General features: G+C 48.3%; 1 protein-coding gene across 4 annotated transcripts in view; it reads right to left on the bottom strand.

Moving 5' to 3' along the window:
* Positions 1-18,117, bottom strand: part of LOC124015031 (nucleosome-remodeling factor subunit BPTF-like) — a 58,150-nt gene that overhangs the window by 3,512 nt on the left and 36,521 nt on the right. For 2 of the 4 annotated variants that reach the window (XM_046329886.1, XM_046329883.1), the window contains exons 15-31: positions 15,282-15,434; positions 14,903-15,053; positions 14,576-14,615; positions 14,268-14,493; positions 13,846-13,989; positions 8,836-8,966; positions 8,375-8,489; positions 7,989-8,200; positions 7,407-7,632; positions 6,543-7,123; positions 5,647-5,729; positions 4,343-4,568; positions 3,927-4,204; positions 3,204-3,377; positions 2,298-2,490; positions 1,820-1,904; positions 470-656 (exon numbers count right to left, since the gene is read on the bottom strand). In XM_046329886.1, the coding sequence (XP_046185842.1) occupies positions 470-656; positions 1,820-1,904; positions 2,298-2,490; positions 3,204-3,377; positions 3,927-4,204; positions 4,343-4,568; positions 5,647-5,729; positions 6,543-7,123; positions 7,407-7,632; positions 7,989-8,200; positions 8,375-8,489; positions 8,836-8,966; positions 13,846-13,989; positions 14,268-14,493; positions 14,576-14,615; positions 14,903-15,053; positions 15,282-15,434 (3,205 nt within the window). The remainder of the gene's footprint in view (positions 1-469; positions 657-1,819; positions 1,905-2,297; positions 2,491-3,203; positions 3,378-3,926; positions 4,205-4,342; positions 4,569-5,646; positions 5,730-6,542; positions 7,124-7,406; positions 7,633-7,988; positions 8,201-8,374; positions 8,490-8,835; positions 8,967-13,845; positions 13,990-14,267; positions 14,494-14,575; positions 14,616-14,902; positions 15,054-15,281; positions 15,435-18,117) is intronic. The other 2 variants (XM_046329884.1, XM_046329885.1) reach the window with 2 other exon arrangements.

Genomic DNA, 18,117 nt, shown 5'->3' with positions numbered 1-18,117 from the left:
GAGGAGGTATAGATGCAGAACTAAAGACAGGAGATGGGATGCTAAGGACATTGAGCATGGATTGGACATCGCTACTACACAGCTCTCAAGTGAAGGCCAATAGAAAGCTGGCGCCACACGCGTACCACAAACAGGCTCCACACAACAGACCACAGACAGATCTATGTGGAAGGGCTGGCGGTCTGGCGGTTCGGTGGCAGCTAAGGCCCTTCAGGTTGGACCCCAACGGCAGATGTGACAGAGACCAAAGCGCTACAGAAGGCAAAAACAACCCCCAAAACACCAAACTTCACAGAATCATCCTAAAGTTGGGGTTATGTCTGAAAGAAGGAGTGGGGGCGATAAGAGAACAGCACAAAGAAGAGGCGAGGACGGAGGAGCGCAGGCGGATACGACAAAAGACGGGGGGGGGCGGGGGAATGAGCTCAGAGTTGACTGACAAGGCCAAGGGAGAGGTCAGAGGTCTTACCTGCTGGCTTTGAACCCTTTGAGCTTCTGGACGAAGAAGTTCTCGAGGACCTCGGCGCACTGGTAGAACGGCGAGTCGCTGGGGTTGTAGTATCGGCAGTTGTCGAACACTTTGGTCATGTCCGCCACGAACTCCGTCAGCCTGATGTAGTGGCGCTTCTGCAACCGCTCCTCCATTGTAGAAAGGTCTAGAAAGAAGGGAGGAAGACAAGAACAGAACACGAATCACCTCCGGAATCATCAAGTTGACTCTTCCCCGACATCCGCGCAGAGTCGCTTCAAAAGGAATTGCAGTTTATGTGGTGTAAATATTTGATGGATAATCAAGTATGCGTCGAAAAGCGCAATACATCACTTTTACGTCAACTTGACCGTCAGAAATACTAGCTCAACGCTAGTTTCGACCCTCGGTCACCAGGCTCGGGCCCTTTCAAAGCGAATTACACAGGATGTGACCGAGCTGCCGACCCGTTGATTCTGGCAACATGATGTCACTGTTATGGTCCTTCTGTAGCTCAGTTGGTAGAGCATGGCGCTTGTAACGCCAGGGTAGTGGGTTCGATCCCCGGGACCACCCATACGTAGAATGTATGCACACATGACTGTAAGTCGCTTTGGATAAAAGCGTCTGCTAAATGGCATATATTATTATTATTATTATGAAATTTGCCTTTGAAAGAAGTTGAAAGTTGACACTCAATTATCACGATAGTTAGCTAGGTAAGCTAGCAACAAGCCTGGTCCTTCATAATTCCCCACAGGGCAGCAGTGGTTTTCTCCCGTGTTGTGCCCCGGGGCTCCATTCTAAACAAACATATCCGATTCTTAACCTTCCCTCAACCCCCCACCCGGTCAGCAGGCCGACCTCTTGCCCATATCAAAGAGGGCCTTCTTCTCAGTCATCAGACTTCATCAACAAACACCAAACTTATGCCGACCGGACAGCCGTGGCCAGACTTGGCTTTTTCTTCTGCAGGGTGAAAAGGTCTCTTTTTTTTGCGGGCAGTGGACTAGAGTTTCCAGGCCCAGGTCAAATGCACTGTAGTGTAGAAGGGGGCCACTGTCGTGTCCAAGTGTAGAAGTCTCTGGGGTTTTTCCGGCAGCTCATTAACAGGTTTGTTTGTGTGGAAGTTCAAAAAGGCCCTGTTGACGCAAGTCCGCCTTTTACATGGGCAGTTTGATCTGAGTTGGAGGCCTTTCCTCTCGAGCGGGGCGATGGGGCGTGTTTGTGTGTGTAACAACTTAGGAGTCCCTTGTGACGACTATTCCAATTTATGACAACAGAACCTCTTTTTTTTATTTTTTACAACGTTGAATCAATGCAAATAGGCAGAACTCTCCCCCCACTCACCCATTGGTTCCTTAATGACTCCGTAGTAGTCTGGGGCGTCGTTCGGGTCCACCGGCTCCAGGAATGGCCACGCCATTTTGTGAGCCTGATGAGAGGCAGGGAGAAAGAGGGAGAAAGAGAGAGGAGACACTTGAGAGACGTGCAGCAGCAGCAGCAACAGAAAAGAAGGAAAACAAACAAGAGGTTGAAAATGGCATTGGAAGCAGCTGGTTCAACAGAGATGTGCTCCGGCTACGTCCGTGCCATGCGGACAGAGAGGAGGAGGGGAAGAAGAGAAGGAAAAAGAGGAGGAGATAAGGACAAGGAGGGTGGAAAAACCCCTGTAGCCAGGGCAGTTGTCCAAGTGCCGCCCAGGGGACCAGCGTCACAGATCAGATAAGAGTTGAGAACAGAGGAGGGCTTTGTTCCGTATCGTCCCGACGCTAGGTAGAGGGGGGGAACGAGGGCGAAAGGAGGAGCAAAGGAAGGGGTGACATACCTGTAAGGAGCGCAGGATTCTCCTTAATCCCTCGTTATCCTTGTCGGTGAGCGGCGTGAGCACGGTCATGGCGTCCTCTGTGGACTGGCACTGCGGACACACGTACTGGTCGATGTGGTTGGCCTCGCTCTGCAGGATGCCCACGCAACGGCCGTGGTACCAGTTCTGGCAGCGGTCGCAGCCGATGTAGAACCTGAGCGGGGGCGGGGGGGGGGGGGCAGGTTGGGTCACGTTCATTGTGCTTGATGAACACGACCCTGGTTTCTGTTCCAAGTCCGATTGTAGAAATAGACTCTGGCGTGTCCGAATACCCATAGCTGCATTCTAAATAGTAGGCATTTTGGGTATGTGAAATGAATAGATTTTATAGTAAGGAACATTGCAGAAAGTGCGTCTGCTTTAAAAGCCAGGGTGATATAGACATACTAATTTCTGGTTTTCATCGAGTAGAATTCGCTGCACACTATTGAGGGAGAGAATAGTCTTTGGAGTCCCATGGTTATGTGTATAGGGGAAGAGGTGTTCTATCAAAATGTACGAATGGCGGGATTCAACGCAATTGCGCATTAGATGACGCATTCTCAGTACGGAGGAGCCTAGTATCCTGATACGTGTTGCTTGGCGGGTTGTTTTTAGGAAACAGAACGCCTAAATTGCACATAGTGCGATTAGTACACAGTATGTCGTTTCAGACAAGACAGATTCCGGGGGGCCAATGTTTTCACATAAGGAATTCAAGCTCTGTTACACAGAACAACCTTCAACCCTAGACGTCAAAGGAAATATGAAACAATACAAAGTTTCACTGAAACTAAACTAAACTGAAACTAATCAAAAGGTCAACAGATATCACCATCTAATAGGTTTTAGCCATCGAGAACCCCATACACACTCCTATGCACTTACTGTGCTTCGTCGTAGGGCGTTCGGCAGATGCAGTAGAGCTCCTCGGTCTTTCCCTCCTGGGCCCGCTTGCACTCGCTGCAGATGTAGTCGTCCATCTTCTTGGCCTCCTTCTCGGTGACGCCCACACACTCGCCGTGGTACCAGTTGGTGCACAGGTCACAGCCAATGTAGAACCTGGGAGAACACAGGACGTGAAAGAATGCCAAATCACCTTGGGGTCAAACGAGGTCATTGCGACCCCCATGGTTTCAGGTACGTTTATTAGGAATGTATCGAATGCCATCTGCGTGTTGCCAGAGTGTTTCAACTTCCTGGTTGAGGGCATTTCAGGAAGTTAAATAATGAAGAGTTATCAGTTAAAGGCCAAACACACCGCAATAGTTTCAGGTGAAATTGATCTTCACTTGTGTTAATGTTTGAGCTTCCTCGTAAATGGTTAATGGTATACATTTTGACTGTCTCTTCAGAGAGGCATTGGAGGAAGCTTACTATACATTTAACGTGTTTGAACTAGATTGACGCTCCTCAGAACGGCTTTTGGACAAGGGTCACGCTTGCGGTACATAAAACGTTGGGGTACGGCCCAAATGGCGCCATGTTCCCTAGCGCACTACTTTTTGACTGGAGCCCAAAGGACACCTTAATTTGTGTATAGTGTACTGCTTTTGACCAGGGCCCTGCATAGGGAATAGGGTGCCATGTAGAGCACAGCCGGTCTCTTACTTGGACTCGTCGTAGGGCGTTCTGCAGACACAGTAGAGCTTGGTCTCCTTCTTGCTGTCTGAGGTAGTGGTGGTGATCATCTTCTTCTTCTTGGCGTTAGCCGCAGACGCCGCGTCCCTCTCCTCCTCCCGCTTCCGCTTGTGGGCGAAGGCCGCCGGGTTGAGTTGGGAGGCGTGTGTCAGGGCGTGCTGGGCGTGATGCGTGTGCGCGGCGGCGGCCGCCGCCTGGGCCCTTTCCTTGTCCCGTCGCATCTTGGCGAGGTCCCTCCTCAGCTCATCCTGTGGAAGGAGATACGGGTAGAGAGTGAGATCAAAAGTGTGTGTGTGTGTTGGACATCTGTGTGCAGCTCAGTTACCATGTGTCCATAGTGAGTACAGTATCTTCATGGGAGAATGCCGTGTGTGTGTGTGTCTGACCTGCGTCTCCAGCTGCAGCTCCTTGTCCAGCAGGGCTCTCTTCTTGAGGATCTCGGCCTTGAGCGTCTCCTTGTGCCGGCAGAGCAGCGACGACAGCTTGGTGGCGTTGGCCTTGGTCCGCTTCTGCTCGCCCGCTTCCTCCTTCTTCCTCTTCTTGACCGCCTGCTTCTCGTCCTTGTCGATCTTGTCCAGGATGAACTTCATCACCTGGTTGCACACAATCATCCTGGGTGGGAGGGGATAGAGACAACATGTTATAGGCCTTAGAAGACATTATAAAGGCTCATACATGCTTATAGCCATTTATAAAGCTGAATACCACCAGGAACACAATCAACCTGAGGGGAGTGGTGGACGGGATTTTTGTATTTAGGTGACAGTGGATCGTCTTCATTTCAGTTTTCCCATCAATGTAACAGGATAGTTGGCTATGAAGATCATTTTCATCCATAGTCCAGTGAAGGAATTTTAATTAAGGACATTTGAAGTGAATATATTTTTGGGGGAGGGGGGGTAATTCAAATGATCAAATCTAAATGGACTTGAAGGAAATGTAAAGTATAATGTTTCCATACATCATGAACCTTTCCATCACCTGTAACCTCACACTACGAGACAAAACATTGTAAGCCAATCGGTAGCCATGTCACATGTCAAGAGTGTTTTTGTTCTCTGTGTTTATTTAGAGGTAGGCCAGAGAGCAATGGAAAGAGAGACTAGCAATAGGAAGACGCGCGCGCACACGCACACACAAACACACACACACACACACACACACACACACACACACACACACACACACACACACACACACACACACACACACACACACACACACACACACACACACACACACACGCACACACACACACACACACACACACACACACACACACGCACACACGCCGGGGAGGTCAAGGTCAACCATGGTTCCCAGACTGTGTCCACTGACGTGACTAACCACAAAAGAGAGAGATGGAGGGAGACAAGACCCAAACAATTGGCCTGCCGTGTGAGCCCTGGTCAAAAGTGGTGCACTACATAGGGAACAGGATGCCATTTGGGATACAAACCACAGTGCCCTGGCTTGCCCTGCTCCAGGACTGTAGGTCTGGTTTAAACCCAGTGAGGAGGACACAACACATGGTCTGTCTGAGGTAACCTTTCCCATGACCCAGGCACGTTAAATATAACCCCTGGCTTTCTCCACAGGGAGGGAACGGATGACACCTCCGCACACACGGCGGGTCAACACAAGGTCTGATCGTCATGGCAACAGCACTAGCTAGCTCCTAGTCCCTCACCTCTGGTTCTCCTCTCTCTCGGCGGGGGACATGGGCTTCTTCTGCTTGAGGTGCTCGATCACGGCGTTCTGCTTCATCACCACCTGTCACAGATGAGACAGAGGGGTCAGAGGTCAACTCAGGCCTCACACGGTTGCGTCCCAAACGGCACCCCGATTCCCTATGAAGTGCATTACTTTGGACCAGGTTCCATAGGGATCTGGTCAAATGTAGTGCACTATATAGGGAATAGGGTGCCATTCCAACTCAGGCCTCACACAGTGAATGAACAGAAACGTCAAAGACGTCAAATATACAGGCGGCAGGTGTTTGTTTACAACGCAGGCAAAATACATGCGTTGCAGAACGCAAGACGCATAAACACACAATAAAGAAACCTTATGCATAGGATACGTCCCAAATGGCATCCTACCCCCTATATAGGGCACTACTTTTGACACGGGCCCATAGGGCTCTGGTCAAAAGTAGTGCACTATATAGGGAAAAGGGTGCCATTTCAGAGGTACCCATAGTGTGTATGCACTAGACTAGGGGTGCACGCAAGCCACAAACACACACCCCTAAAACAGACAAAGACAGTGGACTGCTTGGAAAATAAACCACAATCGTGGGAGCAGGCTGTTTGAGAGGACTGTTTATGTGCTGATGTCAAAGAGAGACGGGCCTACTATACTGTTACACCACCTGTGTCTGGCTGGCTGCCTGAACACACACACACACACACACACACACACACACACACACACACACACACACACACACACACACACACACACACACACACACACACACACACACACACACACACACACACACACACACACACACACACACACACAGATGCGAGCAAAACACACGTAAGTACACGTTTCTGATATTGACCACCGCGCCCTCACCTGTTTCTGGATGATGTCGCTCTGGCTGGCCGCCGCCAGCGCCTGCTCCCGCTTGGCCTCGGCCGCCAGCCTCTTCTTCTGCTGTTGCTGCTCCCTCAGCTGCTGGATCCTCTGGAGTTGCTCCTGCACGCTGGCCGTCTGGATGGCCACCACGTTCTGGATAGAACCTCCAGGCTGGGCTCCACCGACTCCGGGTTGCTGGATCTGGATGGGAAGCTGGAGCTTGATCTGCTGGGGGAGAGAGCCTCCGGAGGTCCCCTGTTGGGCCTGGAGCTGAGCCAGGACCTGGACCTGTTGCTGGAGGCCCGGGACAGTGATGAGCTGGTGGGGGGAGCCCTGGAGCTGAAGGGTCTGCTGGGGCCGGCCCGTGGGGGTGCCGGGGGGGTGTTTGAGGCACTTGACCTGGAGGGGGGTGGGGGATTGGATGGGCATGTGGGCCTGGGTCTGGGAGGGGAGTTGGCCCTGGGGGGTGGCGGATGGGGGTGTGCTGGTGGCCAGGGCGGCTCCGGCCTGGATGGGAGCTGCAGCCTGCTGGGCGGGCTGGGCAGGGGTCTTGGTGGTCTGTCCCGGGGCGGTAGGGGCTGAAGGGAGGAGAGAAAGGGGATGGGCAGACCTTTAGAAGACACACAGGCTATGAACCAATGATCTGCGAGTGTATGTGTGGCTGCTGGTAGGCTACATAACATTTGGGTCCTGTTCAGTCGGCACAAAACAGGCCAAAACACTTGACATACCACCGTAACCTCTCACTGTCTGTTAGAAAACATTTCCCCATTTTGTGTCCACAGCCCTGCAGTGGATGATGGAGACTGTGTGTCTGTATCCGTATCAATAATACACACTATTATTCGCTCTTTAGACTACCTGTGGAGGTTGGGGTAGCGGCAGGGGCCATGGGGGTGAAGAGGAAGCGTTGGACATGGCCGTTGGGCATGGCCGCCTGCATGAGCTGCTGACCGGGCCCGGGGATGACTGTGACCCCCTGGGGGATGACCTGCAGCTGGCCCGTGGCCTGGCCTTGGCCCTGGATCATCACCGTCAGGCCCTGGGCCCCGCCGCCTGGCCGCTCTACTGCCTGGCTCTGCTGCTTCTGATGGGGGGGGGGGAGACAGGGAGATGAGGGAGGGGTGATGCTTTTGGAGGTAATGTAGAGGTACAACGGCAGCCTGGTCCCCGAACGGTTTGTCAGGCAATATACAGCAATGACCAGGAGTTGGCTAGACAAACTGATCTATGATCAGGCAAGGGAGCACTACTCTTTAAAAAAATAAAAATAAAAACAGACCATGTCAAAACTAGCACAGTTATTCCGATCTTTCCCGCTGAACAGGTCTAAAATCAAAACATACTCGTTTTGAAAAGTGCAGAACTACGATACACGAGGTGGGCAGAGCAGAAACCTATTGCCCCACATCAGGTTATTATGGGGTAGGTGATGGTACGTACCTGGGTGAGCTGGGTGAGTTGTGCCAGGGTGAGTTTGACCTGGCCCTGGTGTACCCGCTGCGGCGTCTGGGCCGTGTTGGGCTGGCCCGGGGTTTTGGGGGCACTGCCCATCCTCTGTCCGGCCACGGTGGTGACGGGGCTGGCACCTGAGATGGCCGTGGACACGGCCTGCCCACGGATGATCTGGGTCACCACCTGCTGGCCCGCCTGACCTGGAGGAGGAAAACGCACACACGTAAGTGGACACACACACACACAAGTCCAGACACACAAACAGACCGAAAGTCAGACAGACAAGAGTCAGAACTTGCATGAACACAAGTGAAAGACACTATTCTAACTGGCCTATCAAGCTAAAATGGAGTAGGTAAATACAAACAGCCTACCTTGCTGCACCATGAGGGGGGTTCGGAGGATGCTTTTACCCATGGCGCCTGTCTGATGGATGGGCGTTCGGATCACGGTCATCCCCGGACGGATCTGGCCTCCAGCGGTGAGCACCTAGAAACACAGCCAAGGTCAGAAACACTGGGACTTCCCCTTATACCACAGGGACGACACTGACTCCAGTGAAGGGTTGCTGTTGATAGTGCACGGGGAATTCTTTCAATAACGTGTCAATCACGTGGTCCTGCTAATGACCCGTTTTAGAGGGATGTGTGTGTGTGTGTGTGTGTGTGGGGTGACAAGGGAGCAGGGTGGATGTTGGTAAGGAAGGGGGAATTTGAAGACCTTAGGCGGGGTTATCGTAAAGCCCTTTGTGACAACTGATGAGGGGAATAGGGCTTTATAAATAGATGTGATTGATTGACTGACGGATGGGGAAAGATGGTCTATGGGGTGTTACCTGCTGTGGTGAGCCTGGCATGCCCGGCCTGATGTTTATGGTTGTGGTGCGAGGCTGGAACGAGGCGAAGGTCTGGGCGCCGCCAGCTTGGCTTGAGGGAATGATGCCCAGCACCTGCTTCTGAATCATACCTGGGGAGTGGAGAGGACATATTATTACTGTGAACCCGCACATACAGGATTGGTGTTTATTTATCTAATACTTGTTAAACATTCAGAACACACTTGTGTGTTATTCTGACTTTTGATGAGTAAATGCGTCACACTTAAAAGATAGAAATTAATTCACTCAAAATTCAACATCTCTTAAAAGCGATAATCCTACTCTAGCTTTTCACTTTTGGAAATGAAGGAAACTGAAACGTCCCCTCGAGGCTAGACCGGTTTCCCTTTTATCAGGTATAGAAACAAACTATCCATTCTGCGCATTTCAAGATGTATCAAAACGTCACTCAATAAATGACTTGTGGATTCTGTTCCTTTCAAGTAGCAACCCTCTTTGATCTTGACCACAGTCAAAATGAACCCAGCAGGTAAACAACGTGAAAACAATCTTCAAACGGGGTATGTTGGTTTGAATCCATCACGTATGACCCGCTCATAAATTATGGATGGATTTTCCTTGAATTCATACGTTTTTAATTTCCCCCGACAAAGCAAGTGTTTCACAGTCGTTACTTTGGCAGCGCCTCGATATTTTCGAACTCACGTGGACACAGGACGGCAACCGAAAGGAAAATGCGTTTCCTCAAAAGATCTGAAATTGTTGTCCCCCCCCCCTTCTCTTCACCATCTCCTCGCTCTGTGTTTTTTGTTGTTGTTGTCTTCCCCCCCTTCTCTTCACCATCTCCTCGCTCTGTGTTTTTTGTTGTTGTTGTCTTCCCCCTTCTCTTCACCATCTCCTCGCTCTGTGTTTTTTGTTGTTGTTGTCTTTTTTTTGTTGTTGTTGTCCCCCTTCTCTTCACCATCTCCTCGCTCTGTTTTTTTGTTGTTGTTGTCTTTCCCCCCTTCTCTTCACCATCTCCTCGCTCTGTGTTTTTTGTTGTTGTTGTCTTTCCCCCTTCTCTTCACCATCTCCTCGCTCTGTGTTTTTTGTTGTTGTTGTCTTCCCCCTTCTCTTCACCATCTCCTCGCTCTGTGTTTTTTGTTGTTGTTGTCTTTCCCCCCCTTCTCTTCACCATCTCCTCGCTCTGTGTTTTTGTTGTTGTTGTCTTTCCACCCCCCTTCTCTTCACCATCTCCTCGCTCTGTGGATTTGTTGTTGTTGTCTTCCCGAACCTTCTCTTCACCATCTCCTCGCTCTGTGTTTTTTGTTGTTGTAGTCTTTCCCCCCCTTCTCTTCACCATCTCCTCGCTCTGTTTTTTGTTGTTGTTGTCTTTCCCCCCCTTCTCTTCACCATCTCCTCGCTCTGTGGATTTGTTGTTGTTGTCTTCCCGAACCTTCTCTTCACCATCTCCTCGCTCTGTGTTTTTTGTTGTTGTAGTCTTTCCCCCCCTTCTCTTCACCATCTCCTCGCTCTGTTTTTTGTTGTTGTTGTCTTTCCCCCCTTCTCTTCACCATCTCCTCGCTCTGTGGATTTGTTGTTGTTGTCTTCCCCCCTTCTCTTCACCATCTCCTCGCTCTGTGTTTTTTGTTGTTGTTGTCTTTCCCCCCTTCTCTTCACCATCTCCTCGCTCTGTGTTTTTTGTTGTTGTTGTCTTCCCCCTTCTCTTCACCATCTCCTCGCTCTGTGTTTTTTGTTGTTGTTGTCTTCCCCCCTTCTCTTCACCATCTCCTCGCTCTGTGTTTTTTGTTGTTGTTGTCTTTTTCCCCCTTCTCTTCACCATCTCCTCGCTCTGTTTTTTTGTTGTTGTTGTCTTTCCCCCCTTCTCTTCACCATCTCCTCGCTCTGTGTTTTTTGTTGTTGTTGTCTTTCCCCCCCTTCTCTTCACCATCTCCTCGCTCTGTGTTTTTTGTTGTTGTGGTCTTCCCCCCTTCTCTTCACCATCTCCTCGCTCTGTGTTTTTGTTGTTGTTGTCTTTCCACCCCCTTCTCTTCACCATCTCCTCGCTCTGTGGATTTGTTGTTGTTGTCTTCCCGAACCTTCTCTTCACCATCTCCTCGCTCTGTGTTTTTTGTTGTTGTAGTCTTTCCCCCCTTCTCTTCACCATCTCCTCGCTCTGTTTTTTGTTGTTGTTGTCTTTCCCCCCTTCTCTTCACCATCTCCTCGCTCTGTGTTTTTTGTTGTTGTTGTCTTTCCCCCTTCTCTTCACCATCTCCTCGCTCTGTGTTTTTTGTTGTTGTTGTCTTTCCCCCTTCTCTTCACCATCTCCTCGCTCTGTGTTTTTGTTGTTGTTGTCTTTCCACCCCCTTCTCTTCACCATCTCCTCGCTCTGTGGATTTGTTGTTGTTGTCTTCCCGAACCTTCTCTTCACCATCTCCTCGCTCTGTGTTTTTTGTTGTTGTTGTCTTTCCCCCTTCTCTTCACCATCTCCTCGCTCTGTTTTTTGTTGTTGTTGTCTTTCCCCCCTTCTCTTCACCATCTCCTCGCTCTGTTTTTTGTTGTTGTTGTCTTTCCCCCTTCTCTTCACCATCTCCTCGCTCTGTGTTTTTTGTTGTTGTTGTCTTTCCCCCTTCTCTTCACCATCTCCTCGCTCTGTGTTTTTTGTTGTTGTTGTCTTTCCCCCCTTCTCTTCACCATCTCCTCGCTCTGTGTTTTTTGTTGTTGTTGTCTTTCCCCCCTTCTCTTCACCATCTCCTCGCTCTGTGTTTTTTGTTGTTGTTGTCTTTCCCCCTTCTCTTCACCATCTCCTCGCTCTGTGTTTTTTGTTGTTGTTGTCTTTCCCCCTTCTCTTCACCATCTCCTCGCTCTGTGTTTTTTGTTGTTGTTGTCTTTCCCCCTTCTCTTCACCATCTCCTCGCTCTGTGTTTTTTGTTGTTGTTGTCTTTCCCCCCCTTCTCTTCACCATCTCCTCGCTCTGTGTTTTTTGTTGTTGTTGTCTTTCCCCCCCTTCTCTTCACCATCTCCTCGCTCTGTGTTTTTTGTTGTTGTTGCCTTTTATTCTGACCACAAAACCGATCAGGTAAAGCTATACATCAATGGTTTCCCCTCTTCAAATAGCAGTGGTTAAACCAGCTACAGTAGAAGACTGGGGAGTTTCTGTTCTGGCACCGACATCAAACGCCCACTTCATAAGAGTAGCTGTTTGGAGAGTCGGTGAGCTAGCGAGCAAGCGACACAGAAAGAAAGAGGGAGGGAGTAGAAATCCTTCCATCCTCCATCTCTCTATAGCGGGTTACCTGTCTGACGAACCAGACCTCAAGGTAAACTTGATTTCCTGCTCCGCCTTCCTTAGCACGCTCCGAAACAAACAGGCATTGAAACAGTCACGCTGGAAAAATATACTACTGCTCTTTTATTACCAGCTCTCTCGCTCTCCCTCCCTTCCTGGTCGACAGGATGAAACATGGGTGTCCCTCGGCAGGAGCGCTGTTTGTTTGCGGAGTGATGTAGCCTATCCTCTTGAAACATGGATGTGTCTTGTGTGTGTGTGAGGGCTTCTTAAAGAAAAACTAACAGGTCTGTGAGAGCCGGAATTCTTACTGGTTGGTAGGCGATCAAATACTTATGTCATGCAATAAAATGCAAATGAATTACTTAGAAATCATACAATGTGATTTTCTGGATTTTTGTTTTAGATTCCGTCTCTCACAGTTGAAGTGTACCTATGATAAAAATTACAAACCTCTACATGCTTTGTAAGTAGGAAAACCTGCAAAATCAGCAGTGTATCAAATACTTGTTCTCCCCACTGTATATATATTCAAGGAGTGTAGTCATGAGCCTGACCACCCTTTTATATAGATAATTGGAAACAGGAAAGATTTTGTGAAATACGGGAGGCAAAAACAGGTTCGGGACAAGGTCATGTTTTTGCATCGTATGAGTTTTAGTATTTGATTTGATTTAACTAAGCAAGTCAGTTAAAAACAAATTCTTATTTACAAAGACGTCCTACCGGGCAACAGTGGGTTAACTGCCTTGTTCAGGGGATGAAGGACAGATTTTTACCTTGTCAGCTCAGGGGATTCGTATTGGCCAGTAATAATGACGAAAAAGCTAAGCAGCCTTATTGAAGTAAGAAAACGTTTCGGCGCAGATAAGTCTACAAGCATAAGTTCGGCACCTCCCCGTTTTAGCCATTAGAAGACTGCCTCACCTACAATCACTCACACACTCGCAAACCAAGTACTAGTCCAAGTCAGTCATCGTGAAGCATTAATACTTACAGATATTCAATGGGAATTTCAATAAATTGCCATTTGGCTGAATAAACAAATGAAGGACGGTGCCTTTAAACAGTGTTGTACACTCGTCATCAACCCACTGTTAAAAAGGTGAACTCAAACGGGACAGTGGTGCTAAAAATATGAACCATCACCTCATCCGATGACTCAATATTGACTTCTAAATTAGCTAGCGTGCTACTTCAAAAGACGGTCTGGCTATGTTCTTAGACTACACAGTCTACCGTTCTGTCCCACCTAAAATAACAACGTTCCGTTCGATTGCCATGCCGACAGGGCACAAATAGACATGATGTGCATGTGCCACTCCAGACTGAGCCACTGACTAATGGGTTGGCGCGTGGCGGGGCACCACAATGGGGCTGGCATCGAGTGGGCACCGCACCACTAGCCTGGTCAAGAGGACAGACCTTACCACAGTCTTGTGCCACATCAGGTGTGTGAGACAGTGCTTCCGTCAATAGTGGTAAGTTAAGTTAGTGGTTGGAGAAGACGGGGGTTGGTAGAGAAACATTTTGCTTTCAGTCATCCATCCTTGACATCATGGAGAAAAAGGGAGGAATGAACGATGCATTTGAACAGCATTTAAAACAACACCACTCCCTCTCTTGTTTAATTTAACATTCTTCTATCAGGTTGTCCCATTGAAATCAAAATATCTGTTTTTCGAGTGAAACCTCTCTCTCGCCGTGTCTCTGGTGTGGGCACAGGGGAGTCACTGTACCTCCTTGAGTGGTTGGCACGTTGACAGTGACAATCTTGCTGTTGGCGGGCAGCGGCAGCTTGGCGGTGAGCACCTTGCCCCCCATGGACGTGCCCGTGATCTGGAAAGTCTGTCCGGCCGTCGTGGCCACCGTGCCCGGCGAGGCTACAGGGAAATATGCAAATGAGGCTCCGCTCGAGAGTCAAACAACAACCGCGGCTAAACAAGCACAGCTGCTAACGCTGACTAAAACAGATTTAGTTTGTCAGGGGTTAATTCATACACCAACCACTACTACTTTCTATTTGCAAAGATTCCCTACTAAGTAAAAAATATCACTTGAGTATAAATAAAATTGGGACACATTTGAATGAGATTCAGTGAAAGTAATTCTCTTTACCAATCTACTGGCTTGTGAACAAAGAAAATGACCTTTGACATACCTCCACTGGGCTGCCCCTGCTTGACCCAGGAAGCAAACGACTGCTGGAAGTTCTTGTTCTGCTGGAAGGTGACGGGGGTGCCCATCTTGGTAGCCAGTACTACTTTGGTTCCGGGGGTGGCCTGGCCCGACAGGGTCACTACCTTGGGGGTGGAAGCGGGGGTGGCTGGGCTCCCCGTGGTGATGACAGTGGTAGATCCAGTGCCTGTTTTCTGGTCCAGACGCTTCTAGAACAAGAGAAAGCGTGAAATAATCCAGAAAACACAACAAAACATCCCTATTATTCACACGGCTAGTGGTCCTACTCACCTTGGCCTGTTCCGCCGCCTGGACTTTCTCCTTCTCAACCCTATGACAAAAATAAATGTATCATACACAAACCACAGAAAGAACTGGAACATAACTCTTTTCCCCCCAAATGAATGCAGTTGGCTATACAAAAACGATAGTAAATCAAATTTAGGGAAATTATGATTATTATGATTATTTTTTTATGAGTCTAAGAGAGTCAAAGTGAGTTCATAACAGAAGATGATAATGACCGTATGAATTTACAGTTCACTCAAGAGAATAGCATGGAGTAGGCAGTTACTATGCACCCTAGATCTCATGCCCCTGTGCCCTTTGCCCTCTGACCTCTCGGAGAAGGCCCTGATCTCCCAGAGGTCCAGCTCCTCCTCGGCCACCCAGGACTCAATCACCACCGGCCCAGTTTCCTTTTTGGGCTCCGGCTTCTTGGGCCGCAGGTTGCTGGAGCGCAGGCCTTTCCTCTGTGGCGTGTGGGTCTCTGTATGTGTATGTGTGTGGAATGGATGCAAGAGAAAGGGGGACGGTAAGGGTGGTGCAAGAAAACAAAAGTAGAGGGGGAAGGAGTGAGAGAAGAATACGAGAGAGAGCGAGAGAGAGTCAAGAATGACATAAAATTAAGCAACCTTAATGAGAAAAAAACATCACCACTATCCTCTCTTTTACATTCCATGTGTAGTTTTATTCTAGCCGGCTGCTTCTCCCTCACCTTTCGGGGTCTCAGGAGTGCCGAGGGGGCAGATGATCTTGCGGATGCAGTATTCCGAGCGGATGCCGTAGGGCCCCACGTCGCGGCGCTTGATAATCTCTGTGGTGGTGATCTCCGTCTCGGAGGTCTCTGTGGCAATGAGTGGGGATAGGGCTGGGTTGGTGTAGGATGAAGGAGGAGGAAGATGCAGAGAACAACTCCCAAGACATGACACAGTAACGACTTAATACGCTGCCATTCAATACAGTACACAGGATTGATATTCCATGGGAAAAGCCTCAGACATTTGAGTAAAAAGGCAAAAGGAGCAGCAGAGGAAATAGGCTTCATAGTGGATATTTTAGGATATATACTCCCCTACGTATTTATTTGGACAGTAAAACTAAAACCTTTAATTTGGCTCTATACTCCAGCATTTTGGATCTGAGGTAAAATTGTTCATACGAGGTGACAGCACAGAATGTCACCTTTTAATTTGAGGGTATTTTCATACATACAGTACCTTGAGATAGTATTCATACCCCTTGACTTAATCCACATTTTGTTGTTACGGCCTGAATTCAAAATGGAATAAATATATATTATCACATCCTTGAGCCAATACCTTGTAGAAGCACCTTTGGCAGTGATTACAGCTGTGAGTGTTTCTGGGTAAGTCTCTAAGAGCTTCCACACCTGGATTGTGAAACATTTGCCCATTACTCTTTTCAAATTCTTCATGCTCTGTCAAATTGGTCGTTGTTCATTGCTAGACAACAAGTTTCATGTCTTGCAATAGATTCTCAAGTAGATTTAAATCAAAACTGTAACTCGGCCACTCAGGAACATTCCCCTCTAGGTTTCTTCCTAGGTCCCTGTCTTTCTAGGTTGTTTTTCCTAGCCACCGTGCTTCTACAGTCGTAGCCAAAAGTTTTGACAATGACACAAATATTAATTTTCACAAAGTCTGCTGCCTCAGTTTGTATGATGGCAATTTGCATATACTCCAGAATGTTATGAAGAGTGATCAGATGAATTGCAATTAATTGCACAGTCCCTCTTTGCCATGCAAATGACCTGAATCCCCTAAAAAACATGTCCACTGCATTTCAGCCCTGCCACAAAAGGACCAGCTGACAACATGTCAGTGATTCTCTCGTTAACACAGGTGTGAGTGTTGACGAGGACACTCTATCACTCTATCATGCTGACTGAGATTGAATAACAGACTGGAAGCTTCAAAAGGAGGGGTGCTTGGAATCATTGTTCTTCCTCTGTCAACCATGATTACCTGCAAGGAAACACGTGCAGTCATCATTGCTTTGCACAAAAAGGGCTTCACAGGAAAGGATATTGCTGCCAGCAAGATTGCACATAAATCAACCATTTATCGGATCATCAAGAACTTCAAGGAGAGCGGTTCAATTGTTGTAAAGAAGGCTTCAGGGCGCCCAAGAAAGTCTGGAAAGTGCCAAGACCATCTTCTAAAGATGTCTCCGGGACCAGCACAGAGTTTGCTCAGGAATGGCAGCAGGCAGGTGTGAGTGCATCTGCACGCACAGTGAGGCGAAGACTTTTGGAGGATGGCCTGGTTCTCAAGAAGGGCAGCAAAGAAGCCACTCCTCTCCAGGAAAAACATCAGGGACAGACTGATATTCAGCAAAAGGTACAGGGATTGGACTGCTGAGGACTGGGGTAAAGTCATTTTCTCTGACGAAACCCCTTTCTGATTGTTTGGGGCATCCGGAAAAAATATTGTCCGGAGAAGACAAGGTGAGCACTACCATCAGTCCTGTGTCATGCCAACAGTAAAGCATCCTGAGACCATTCATGTGTGGGGTTGCTTCTCAGCCAAGGGAGTGGGCTCACTCACAATTTTGCCTAAGAACACAGCCATGGATAAAGAATGGTACCAACATATCCTCCGAGAGCAACTTTTCCCAACCGTCCAGGAACAGTTTGTGACGAACAATGCCTTTTCCAGCATGATGGAGCACCTTGCCATAAAGCAAAAGTGATAACTAAGTGGCTCGGGGAACAAAACATCGATATTTTGGGTCCATGGCCAGGAACCTCCCCAGACCTTAATCCCATTGAGAACTTGTGGTCAATCCTCAAGAGGCGGGTGGACAAACAAAAATACACAAATTCTGACAAACTCCAAGCATTGATTATGCAAGAATGGGCTGCCATCAGTCAGGATGTGGCCCAGAAGTTAACTAACAGCATGCAGGGGCCAACACTGCAAATATTGACTCTTGCATCAACCTCCTGTAATTGTCAATAAAAGCCTTTACCACTTATGAAATGCTTGTAATTAAACTTCAGTATTCCAATGTAACATCTGACAATCTAAAGACACGGAGGCAGCGGACTTTGTGAAAATTAATATTTGTGTCATTCTCAAAATGTTTGGCCACGACTGTACATCTGCATTTCTTGCTGTTTGGGGTTTTATGCTGGGTTTCTGTAGTTTGGGGTCACTTAGAAATGTCCTTGTTTTTTTTGGGGAAAAGCACATTTTTTGTCCATTAAAATAACATAAAATTGATCAGAAATGCAGTGTTGACATTGCTAATGTTGTAAATGATTATTGTAGCCAGAAACGGCAGATTTTTAATGGAATATCTACATAGGCGTACAGAGGCCTATTATCAGCAACCATCACTCCTGTGTTCCAATGGCACGTTGTGTAATCCAAGTTGATCATTTTAAAAAGGCTAATTGATTAGAAAACCCTTTTGCAATTATGTTAGCAGAGCTGAAAACTGTTGTTCTGAATAAAGAAGCTGGAGCATCAGCATTTGTGGGTTCGATTACAGGCTCAAAATGGCCAGAAACAAAGAACTTTCTTCTG

The sequence above is a fragment of the Oncorhynchus gorbuscha genome, linkage group LG26 (genome assembly GCF_021184085.1).
Source record: "Oncorhynchus gorbuscha isolate QuinsamMale2020 ecotype Even-year linkage group LG26, OgorEven_v1.0, whole genome shotgun sequence".
NCBI lineage: Eukaryota > Metazoa > Chordata > Actinopteri > Salmoniformes > Salmonidae > Oncorhynchus > Oncorhynchus gorbuscha.
The sequence above is the reverse complement of the archived record's forward strand: the minus strand, read 5'-3'. Positions and strand labels throughout refer to the sequence as shown.